Genomic DNA, 12593 nt, shown 5'->3' on the forward strand with positions numbered 1-12593 from the left:
ATCTCGCTCGCAGACGCACAAGCGAATCTGTGCTAGAGAAAAGGGAATATACTAGCCCATCTCTCTCTTGGGAAAATATCTGACAAAACGGTATGGTATGGGCGCGTAAAAGTTAACATTATTTAATTAAATTAATTAAATAATGTTAATTCATAATTTACTGCAATAGTGGATTTTATTTCGATTAAGGCAAACGGCAGTTACTAATACCACTCTCTCATATTTATATCACTTTTTTATACTTATCTGCTGTTATACTACTTCTATTCTTTTTTAAATCTTAAGCACACAACAAAGCTAAACACATCAAAAACAAAATCAGTAAAATCAAAAACTAAATTAAAAAAATGATGCTAGTTTAATAAATCTGCTGTTCCTGTTCTATTGTAAACAAAATATGTATTAATTTAAAGATTATTGCACTTACGATCTTGTTTACAAATAATTAACAAACATCTGTTCTCATTCATTACGAAGCATCGACGGTTTTTTATTTGTTATTTTTTTTATTGTCATTTAACCATATAAATCTCATTTATTACTTATTAGTACAGCAATAATTTAAAAAATATATATTTATAATATTAATGAAAACATATTTTATATTTATAAATAGTAAACCGTATTAGAGTATATATTGGTAAATTTAGTGGAAAGCCAAAATGATAAAACAGTTTACTTGTTAAAATTGGAATAGTTCTAAACTATATGGTTGAACAACTCTTATGTTATAGACCTTTTATGAACTCGATAAAGTAAGTTTTAATTTGAAAATATAATAAATTTTGTCAAATAGAAATATAAAATGTATATATACTATTTAATTGTTAAAATGGTACTTCTAAGGTTTCTAACTAGTCTAGAAACAACCTTCCCCAAAAAGCTCTACGTCTCCGCCCGAGCTTAGAATAATTACAGATCGAAAGATCGTAAATAATTTTGGTGCGACTTGCCCAACAAATTCCACCCTTTGAGCTCAAAACTTCCAACCCTTATCTCGTCCAGTGGAACTTAACAGCGGCTCAAGGGTTGTTAGCAAATAAAAAAACACATCAAATAATCTACTATTTAACACAGCTCATTTAACTCGTTAAATAGCATTTTTAACCGTACTTTTTTATTTCATTTTTTTGCTACACTAGGTATTAAGGGCGTAGTGGTTATTGCATGTGCTAGAATTAGGTCGGTTCATTACGGCAGTTAAAAATTAAGTACGCGTAACCTGCGGTGAAATTTAACCGCGAAATTGTGTCAAAAGTTTAAGTTTTTTTAGATAATTCAGGATGAGATTATTTTAATAAATTATTATGATTACTCTAAAATTTATTATATTCCAGAAAGATTACATATACAAACTATTTTCAGCTTGATAAAGCTTTTATGAAATCAAACTTGTTGCGAAATATGTTTTAGCGTCTAAATCTAATCGCTTTTTAACAAGTATTTTATTATAGCATGTAGCGTTCGAGTTTCTATCTCGATTCATCTGGAAAAAAATCCCGGATATTCCTGGAATTTTTGTGTACCGATACCCGGAATTTTTAATCTCAAGTCACAAATATTTTATATTTTAATCCATTAACTTATTATTAAAAATATTTCACAGTAAGTCATCGTTCTAAATATTATAGATTAAAGCAGATATGCATTAACTTTTACCATTTTACTAATCAAAGACTAACCGATACGACGCCTTTTATTTCAACTTTAGCAACATTTAAAAGCTGGATTAAATCTAGAATAAATTAATTTTTATGGATAGGGTTTTATTAATATGATATTTTTATACATATTTGAATTGCAAATATATTCCTAGATATTTTTTGTTACTACCTATGAAGCGAGAAATTAAAAATTAATATTTCTGGTAATTTCGGAAATTCTGATAAATTAAAAAAAAAGAAGAAAAAAAATTGCGAAAAGTAAATTAATAATGTTTAGTATTTTGCTTCCAATTGGTGTGGGCTGTACAGTCAGCAAAGCATTCATAGACTATCGCAGATATTTTATAGATTTTTTTCTAGATTTTCTGACATTTCTGTTTCTATTTTTTATTTTTAAGTGCTGCATTGCTAGCATCAGCCAAACTATCATTTATATCAAGATCTTACCTATTATATTTTTTGCATAAACCTTTACGTTAAATTTCCTTAACATAACAAGTAATTGAAAACTTTGATGGTAAAGGCAAATCTTCTATAAATACAATTAACAAAACTGGTATTCAGACAAATTTTGTTATAAACACAATATTCTGGTTTCTTCGTTAGAATTTTTTCACATTAAGAATCCGCTATTAGACGGTGGAGTTGAAATGACAGGTCTTGGAAGTTTGAGTTTTTGCTGGAGTGTCGAGTTAAATTATTGTCGGCTATGATTTCGTAGAGCAGCTGGAATCTGTCGTAATGTACTTTTATTATGATGCTGCATAAGCAATTGATGTGTCTCGTGGCGACTCTCAACGCATCTCTGTGCGCTTCCTCCTCTGTAACTAAGCACATTTATATAATTCTCATTTGAGACTACTTTAACAAATCATAGATCAGGATGTTTGCGGGATAAATGTGTTCACGCCTAAAAAGAGATACGGTCAAGATAGTCACTCCTACGATCATTAACCAAGGATAGAATAACAATAATCTTATGCGTTAGGTAAAAAGTATCGTGCATCCTTTCCACACAAATAGTAGTATTTTACGGTATTTATGAGTGATTAACGTCTCAAGATGGTTATGCTGTAAGGTGGTCCGTGAAATATTTTCAATTAATAACGCAAAATACTGAATGTTGTTTTCGTTTATTTTAAATAATCTTTAAATTAAAATAAACTGTGTTGGAGGCTAAAACCTCCACAACAATCTTACCAAAAGCCGTATCTAGCACTTTTACCATTTTACTAGATTTTTTCATTTTCAACGCGAAATATAATGCAAATTCTTTGTCTTGTCATTTTCAAATCACAGTAGTCGAGCGTAACAAAATGCGTCGTTAAAACGTGGCTGTCAAACAAACTACACATCGAATTTGGCATACTATGTTTATGAGTGTCGCCGTCACGTTAGTGTTTCCAGAGTGCCGCCTAGCTTATGGCCAAATAAATCGGTCCCTCGCGCTTGCTTTCGGGTTTTACATAATACGAGAAGTTTCGGTTAGCCTCTTTTATTTTATTTCTTGAATTATTTTTTTATTAATTGTATTGCACAACTTTAGTTAATATTATATCGGTGTTCATATAGTATGAGATTTAAAATAAATGGTTTTCCAAAGATTTTCACGAATTTCACTATATTAAAAGCTCTGTCGAGTGTATAATAAGCGGTTGTGTATATGTGCATAGAACCGCTCGCTTGCAATTTAGCAATGCGATGCAAAGTGCATTTCGTTGTTGGACGAACTATGAATTGTGACCGAATGCACTGTGTTCAGAAATGCTCCCTAATGCTGCCAGATATTAAAATTTTATACGAAATACAATGAATAGAAAAATAATTCTTCTCATATGAGTTACATGAGGTCGTTTTAATATGTTTTAATAAATAAACTCGCCGTCGTTATGACACAGAAGAAAGTGAGATTTATTGACATAATTTAATCATTAAAAAAAATATAATTTAAATATATACTAATAGTTCTAATATTGTTGTAATTCGAAAGAATAAATATGAACCACTCCTACTCGTTTAATTTATTGTAGAGAACTTTGTCCTGCTTTTATTAGTATTGTATGTATATCAGGATCTATATAATTCTTGAAAATAATATTAATTATTATTTTTTGGAACTAATTTCAGGTCATTCTACGTAGAACAGGATGCTTTTATCATATAAAATATTTATTAAAATGCTTGTCATGGAGCTTATGCAATTATTTTTTTCAGACTAAATTGATTTTAATAAAAAATATACATAAATAAACGTTTGGAATCGCTTGAAAAACAGCCAAATCGAGGGCGTGGGGCCAAAGTTAAGAGAAACAATTTAATTATTGAAGATAATGGAAAGTAATTCAATTACAAGAGACGGAAAGATAGCCGTCGGTTTGAAGTGATCCGAGAAGAGGGCCTCGAATTGATGAAGTCAAAAGTGAAACACGGAGAAAATGAATAATTAATTATGACGAACGCGTCCGTAAGTCGTGTCTTCTTCGTCTTACCTTAAGATGTTTCATCCGCCGTTAATTTTCACCCGGTATGGTGTAAAAATATCTAATTAGGCTAATGACCTGTGCGGCGGGTTATGCATATATCTAACATACATAAAAGTTTTATGGTTCGATTTATTGGTTTTATTGGAACATTTTTTCTGACACATTATATATATTTTAAGGTCGATTAAATCTTAATGGATGTAAATTCTATATTTAAATGTGATAATTTTATTGATATATAAATAATGTATCTAAACATAGTTACATAGTATAATGTAACATGCTAAAAAGGTTGTTTTACAACAACATCATATTACACAAGAGCGTCACCTTTTTACGTGCCTGCACCACTCCGAAATGATTCTTCCCTTAACACTCTGAAAACGTGATAAGCACGTAAAGGTGGGACAAACGATTATTGCCTTGGCCTCCGCCGCTCACGGATGTAAATTAACCCGAAAGATCAAGTCTTTTGTTTCGCCACTGGGAGAGAATATGGGGAAAATGCTAACTAACAACGCCAACAATGGCCCGTAATTGCAAAAAGGTTTCGAGCGATTAATTACAATACTTTTTCTCTCGCATTGTTTCAACTTTTGAGTTATTTCAATAGAATTTCGGCGGTACTAATTATATGGTTGCACATAGTACCGTAACAGGTGCAACTCATGTTCAGAGCTACAATAGTATTTAAAAGATTACAGAATCTGTATCAAACATATTTAAAACCGTGTTAAGGTTTCTAACTCATTCTTTCAAATTCTCACCATTATTGAAAGTTAATTCCTACGTTAGGTGACAGTCCGATAATTACAAATAATATTTTTTCGACGCGAGATCATCAGTGTTTTTTAGATTGTTGTATATATTAGTACACTTATTAATTTATTTTTGTATATATTAGTGCCGTTTATTTCGATACAAGATAAGATATTTATTTTTATATATTGATTTTGTGAAAAAGTTTAAGTCACATCAACGTTGTCAAAATTGTATAGTAATAATGTATTCGCGAAGTCATTTTGATTTTTATATAATTTGAGAAAATGTTTTTTCACATATTTATATATAATATATACATATGTATATACTACTTATTTAAACAAACATTTTCTCAAATTCTTATATGGAAAGCAAACATCGAACAAGATTTAGAGATTAATATTCACTTTTGTATTGGTATTGATTTTATTTGATTGACATAAATGATAAAGTACCAAACGTCCCTAAATTATATTGCCTAAATTATATATAATATATATATATAAATTCGTTGTCTACATAGACAACGAATTTATTTAAATAAACGTTTTATTATTTTTATGAAAGGAAATGTTTCATTCCAATGTTTTATTGATTTTCCAAAAACAAATGAACAAAAAATAAAAGCTACATATAGCCCTGGTTGCATGGCTCCCCAAATCGTTAATCGACCGAGGATTGAAACAATTAATCAGAGGTCTCGCGAGCGAAAGCTGAGATGAACTCGAGCTTGAAACTTATATTATTACTATTTTCCTGTGGAGCCATAATAACCGCAAAAATAAACCTTATAATCTTAAAATTAAACTCTCCACGAAACCTCCTTTAAATGTAATTTTTCTTTGGTTTTAGCCCTGTACAGACAGCCAGGACTTTAGAGCACATCAATGTTCGGCTTATAACCAGGTACCTTATGAAGGAGCTTTGCTCACTTGGACACCGCATTATGAAGAGTCTGAGCCGTGTGCTCTGACATGCAGAGGATTGTCCGAATCCCATCCTCAGGTTTGTGTTATGCTAGATTATATTTTTATTGAAGGTAATTCGTTTTTATGTTAATAATTTATTATATAATTACAGGATATAGCCGTGCAGTTGATAGAAGCTGATGAAGAAGCTGTTGTCGTAGCTCAGCTAGCCAACAAGGTTCAAGATGGCACCAGATGCAGACATGGCAGTCTTGATATGTGCATTAATGGAAAATGTCAAGTAAGTGTCTTAATTTTTTTTATATTATATAAAATATATCAATATTTATTTTTATTAGAGATAATAAAAAATACTGAAAGTTATATTCCGTTTGTATATTAAAATCATCAGCCATATGAAATTTATTTATATTAGTGTTATATAAATATTTTAATCATTGTTAAATAATGTAATTTTTCAACATTTTATGATTCTTTAAGTTATATATTTTATAGTAACCTTTAAATATTTTTTAAGACATAACTTGTCAATTTTAATTCGTCAATGCGTTATAATAAAGAGTTTTACCTTTCCATCTATTTACAAAAACAATTCGTTATTATATATAACATTAAACATCAGTAGCGATTTGGCGATTGTGTATATTACACAAGACAACATATTATTTCGTGCCATACGCACAAAACAATAATTTGCATGTTGCGACCTTTAAAACATACAATACGTTGTTCGCAATCACGTTACCGAATATTATTTCTGGTTGATATACCACAACATAATGTCGAATTCACACGAGCCCGTACCCTAAGGGACCTCTCCGCAATTAAGTGAGGTCTTGAAAGCCCTTAATTTCATATATCCATTACATGATAGGGACCCTCGATTTCCTTGAACAATATACACGCATTATGTTGTATATACATTATATTAGATACATAAACGCGTTCTTGAAAGAGATCTCTCCGTATTATGTTACAAACAATGAAAATTTGATAGTCGATTTTAAAGGCTTCGACGTGTAGGGTTATTGGACCCGAGCCAAGTTGCAAATCAAACGTCCCGTCGTATAATTTTGAAAGCCTGCGTCTTCGAAAAGAGAGTAACGAACTGAGATAATTTTTTTGGAACACTGTCTTGTGTCCATATAATTTTGCGCGCAATTTTATCGGATGTATTTATGAAGCGTGGTATGTTTCCAGGCTGTGAAATATAAATTTTTTATATGTCATTCGTGACGGAAGGCATAAATTTTGGGCACTGTCTTCCTTTGGCTGTAAACTCTCGCAGAGTAGAGGATAAATCTTTATACCAAGGTGAATATTATACGCGTACTTATGTTTTCGAATACTATAAATTTTATTAAAACTTATTTTTATATAAATTAAAAGATGTTTATGTTTTACTCTAATGTAAAAGTTACCTTTTTCCACTATTCTGATAAAATATATCAGTTGATATTCGTATTTTCTCTTAGTATTTAATTACCGCTGCAACTTTTATTTGCATACTTTTAGCTAATAATTTTCAGATATACCGATACAATCTTAATTCGTAACATATATTTAAGGACGGATTAGCTTAGTCCGTAATGTCTCAGACTAGTAACTCTGAGGTTGCGGGTTCGAGCCCCGATGCGCTATTATAAAAAAATGGCCCCAACTGCAGTGACATCTATTGGCTATAAAATATATTATACATAATAATTAATATAGATGTCACCGAGTCCCAAACTTTCAGTCTTGATAGTTAATACTAGTAGGTAATCATTATATCTGATTGACTTACGTAGTTGGTACAGATTCACCCCGTTTTAACGCTTTGGGCTTAAGCCTGTCATGTTACAACGAAAGATGAATAAAAAAAAAAAAAAAAGTATGTATTAGAATCAGGTTTGGTATTTTAATGTTTTTCTTGATGGAACCTCAGATTGCATGTTAATATCTCTGCCCACTACATCGCATCATACCATGAACGTTATAGGACTGTATCAGGCACTAAAGTAACGCTGCGAATATTACCAACGACCACAGCAGTCGGTTGTTGTTTACTTTATCCTTACTGATGAATGAATGAACAGATTAACGCGAGTTTCAAGAATAGGTTCCCCACGCCTGATTTTCGACACGGGTATACGTAGGTATACAATTATTACACAATTTTTACTGCCTTGTCATTCGTGTCAGGGGTGCTTATTTTTGTTCTTAAGATGAAATTTATTGTTATTTATGTTTTTGTGCAACAATTATTATCGTCACGTACAGTTTATACATGCTAGTTACACGTGAAGTATTCCGTGGGTGCGTCCGTAGGCTCTGAGCGTGTCCAAAGCGGTTTCAGCTCTGGATTCCAGGTTCGTCTTTGAATAAAGCTTTTAGAACCTTCAATGGTCTTCTCTAAGTTTTAGTTCGTATAAAATGAATAAATCTAATATGGAATGAATTTTTTTACTCCTTTCAGTAGAACAACCGATTATAAAAAGGTAGTCGTTGATTTTTTTTATAAACAGATTGCCGTTGGTCGCCAGAGTAAATGGTAATCTCGAATACATTTCTTAAGACGTTTGCAATGGATACTTTTTATTTATGGCAGGTACTTTGACTTAACCCGCAAAAAGTTTTCTCATGGTGGTGTCCTATTTTAACAAAGAAAGCTCTTTTTTTCTTAGACGTTTAAAAACCGTATTCTTATATCACATGCTGAAACTGACTTTATCAGCTAGGTTTATGATTTATTAGCATAATATTTGGTTTCCCACAACTGTAAATTATACTTAAAGCTTTTCGACCCTTTTAAAACCTGCCGATTTAATCTTTAAATAATAGGGTAGTTTAATTGCTGGATTCAATATATATTTTCAATTTAAAAAATCAGAGAGCAAAAATATATCAGAGTACCAGCGCAAACCACGTGCTAAAAAAATTCAATCAGATTATACACCTTTGAATAATTAAGCATTTATAAATTGTGCCTCGCTGATGTGGCCATGGAAGCAAATTGGACATAACGCTGGTGAAGCTAGTGCTCACTGTTAAATGTAATTCCCGTAATAAATAATTATTCGACTACACACCATATTCAACACCGCCAATTAGTTTCGAAATCGATACCTTTCGTTGTCATATTTGGCGTGTCTATATAAATCACGTTCGCTCGTTAAGCGCCAATTAGCGACGCCCTTAATCACAGAAGCAACGGCCGAAACGGCGTTATGATATAAAACAAAATTGATGACAATTCAACGATACTTTGCTCCCTTGTCTCCTACGACTCTTTCTTCTTATTTATACATTGTTAATGTGGAGCTCATGGTTTTGTCGGCTCACGTTTTCGGGGCCTTACGTGACCGTGACAAAACATAATTTCGGTGAGACATCAAACATGGTTTTTTAGAATATTTTTTGATGAAATTTTAAATTATACTGCATATAATATATAAATAAACAATTATGGTTTTTATCTCTCTTTGATCTTACAAATATTTATACTTCTCTCAGTCACTTAAATTATAGGTAGAATTGCAAATATGTAGTTTAGCTTTATGCATATTTTTTTTGGACTACAATTTATGAAACAGCATGTTCAATGTATTATAATTTAATATAATACAATCAATAATAAATATATACTAACGATGCTTTTTAAATATTTTGTCGAAGCAAAAGTGTTGAAAAATAATTAAAAATTAAAATAGACGATTTTAAAAAAACAAGATTAGACTGAATAAAACTATAATTTAATAATATAGTAAAAATCAAAGAGTAATGAAAATAAGTTATTGAATAAAATTTAATTTGCCCTAAACTGTTTTTAATTGGGTTACATTTTCTAAAATATATTCAACTCAAATATTGTTTTGACTCTCATATTATTTCATAATTGGGGGGGACAACAAAGAACTGAGAGGGTATCACGGATGCAGGCACACAAAGTGTAGGGTCCTCGAGGTTGCCCGCAATCGAGTCGGACCTCCGATTCCAATGATTAGCACAACAAAGTAGAAATGGTTTTTATTTTGGTTAAATTTTGTATTCGGTAAATGCATGCAAATTTATTTGGGGCGCGTCGTTAATTTAATTCAAACTCGAAACCGTCGGGACTCCTGGAATATCCTCGAGCAACAACCAAACAGTCATCAATCACCCGCGGATTTTGTGTCTCGACATGACGAGAATCAATTGTGCTTGTTTCGCAGCGTAATAAATTTCCCCGATGGAAATTTGTTTTAACTCGTAGTTTGTTTGGGTCGTAAATCACAAAAAAAAAATAGAAATGAGCACAAAAAATTACTATAATTCATAGTCGTCGCGATGCGGTTCGATCGGGTCACGTTTAAGTACATGTGTTTTCGGGCAGACTCTACATATCTAGATGTTTCTTTATGAAAGTTATTCTTCCTTTTTTTTACATTTCTCTCTCTCTCTCTCCCTCATTCTCTGCTTGTGAAAAGTTTTTAAACGTGAAAAATCCGAGGTTTTCCGCGATTTTGGCACGGCGGGCACGTACAGACTGCACCGCGAAGACCCGCATTGGAAAACTTGACTTTGGACGAGAAAATGGAGTGAAAACGAGTGCCTTTACAATATTTATAAAGGATTTAACCAATAAGTGGTTTTGTGTGATATTATATTTATAAATGTATCATTCTAACTTGCAATATACAATCATATATTATATGAATATTTAAAACCGACTAAAACTGCATTTTTTTCGGCTGATACCAAACTGAATATTGAGTTCGATTGTAACGTTTTCTGAATACTATACAAATAATAAAAATTTATGAATAAAATACGTATTTATTGTTCGGCACGATCAGAACGCCAATTGTTGTGACCGGTAGATAAAGTGTTAATATACGATTTAGTACAAACTGAGCTCATATATTTATAATGTTTTATTTCTTTGCTCTCCACTGATATTTCAGTTGATGTTAAAAAATAATATATGTATTTTTATTAATCTTTAATGTAAAAAGCTTTTATAGCATTTGATAAAAGACGTCATTTCGACGCCCGCAAAGTGTTATTCCACGAAAGTATGTTTTTATAACAAAAGCTCCAATGTTCAACGATGCAACGTGACAATAAAAAACATTTTTTTTATAAAGCGAACTAACTAGACTATATAAAATAAGTAGGTACATACACTCCAAATTGGTATAGCTAGGTGTATATAAAATTACAGCTCCTTAAGTCTGTAACATAAGAGGGTATGATAATAGCGGATTTAATATACAAAGTATAGCGACCTCTTTGAGATGAGATCTCGCTCAGATGCTCTTCTTACATATTCTAAACTAATAAAGGTTAAAGGGTTTTGTTGAGAAATTATTCATCATATGATGTTAATATGTGCATTATTCCTATAATAACACAATAATTTACCTATACATATTTATTAGTATCCTTTAACAGTATCCATATCCATAGATGATGTTTTATGAAATATAATTATTTTAATGCCTGTTTTAGATTTTCTAAATGGCCCATGAAAGTTACATCATTGAAATGTATCTACATTTCAATGATGTAATATTAGTTTTTATTTTTATTTCTTAAATAACCTAATATTTATTGCACACAAGCATTCGTCCACTACTTTATTTCCTGCCCAAATAGATAAATTAGGGATTATAAAATAAAAAATAGATTCAGTTTAAAGCGATAAAAAGACGGCGAACGTTTCGCGCTACAAGAAAAGTACATTAACGCGTGACGAAAGAAATCTCCCAAATGGAAATTCGCACTAGACCATTTTCGCGTTACTGTCGTTTTTGCTTTTCTCTATGGCCACTAACAAGAGTGAGTCTAGGTGAGCGATAAAAAAAATCAAGCGTAAAAATTAAGCGTAGACAAAGAAAAATCCGTCAAATCGCGTAGACGCTTTTGCATTTTTGCTCTATTGGATTGGTTGTAGGGTGTGAGAAAACGATGAAAGATACTTGAGCAACTTTGTGGAAATCCGCAGAATAAGCGAGATGATTTTTTTTCGTTGTTTTCTCGTCGAAAAGTCGAAGTGATTTTTATTTTTTTTATGTCGATCGGAGCGCAAGAAATGGGCGATTCCAATAAAAGATTGATACCAAAAATTATTATTTATTTGTATTTTTTTGGTTATACATATATGTACGTACATATTTATAGACGCTTTCTCGAGACGTAATAGATGGTTTTTGGCTATATAGGAGGCTTGTCCGGAATGCGATCAAAACTTGGTTTAAAACCCTCTTTGGTATGCCGCCACGGCGAATACTTATCAATCAAGCGATGTATTTTCTCAGTCGAATGTCAACAGGACGTTAAACTTTTTCGGAGGGTAGTAAAAAAGCGTTATTTTCGAACTAAGCGATTTTTTTGCACAAAAAATTAAATAAACGCTGATCGACTTTTACTATTTTCTTTAAAAGTTACGAAGCGCAGCGTAATGTAAATTAATAATATAAGAATCTTATGAGTATGATATAATAATTTATCTTTCAATGTTATTTATTCTTTATATGTTAATACGCAATAAAAAAATTCACAATTTATAAAATTTAACTTTATACTGAATGTACGTTTATATTCCAGTTTTCATAATAACGTCATTAAAACTGTGTAAATTTTCTAGGGTAAAAAAACGAGCGACTATTGTCCCTCGGCGTACATAAAACACATACTTAAACCAACCCGAGGCCATTCACGCATCGGTAGTATACATATTTTCAGCGAACATAATATTTTACTGTATTGCCCTCAGACGTCATCCAGAAAAT

The 12593-nt window shown here is 31.5% G+C and overlaps 1 protein-coding gene across 3 annotated transcripts in view; it reads left to right on the forward strand.

The window, feature by feature from the left end:
* nolo (ADAMTS-like no long nerve cord) overlaps positions 1–12593 on the forward strand; it is a 365417-nt gene that overhangs the window by 297291 nt on the left and 55533 nt on the right. For all 3 annotated transcript variants that reach the window (XM_088200097.1, XM_088200100.1, XM_088200098.1), the window contains exons 7-8: positions 5762–5914; positions 5990–6118. In XM_088200097.1, the coding sequence (XP_088056223.1) occupies positions 5762–5914; positions 5990–6118 (282 nt within the window). The remainder of the gene's footprint in view (positions 1–5761; positions 5915–5989; positions 6119–12593) is intronic.

Source organism: Plectrocnemia conspersa, unplaced genomic scaffold, assembly GCF_051122295.1.
Source record: "Plectrocnemia conspersa isolate PC_06_02 unplaced genomic scaffold, ASM5112229v1 ptg000012l, whole genome shotgun sequence".
Classification (NCBI taxonomy): Eukaryota; Metazoa; Arthropoda; class Insecta; order Trichoptera; family Polycentropodidae; genus Plectrocnemia; species Plectrocnemia conspersa.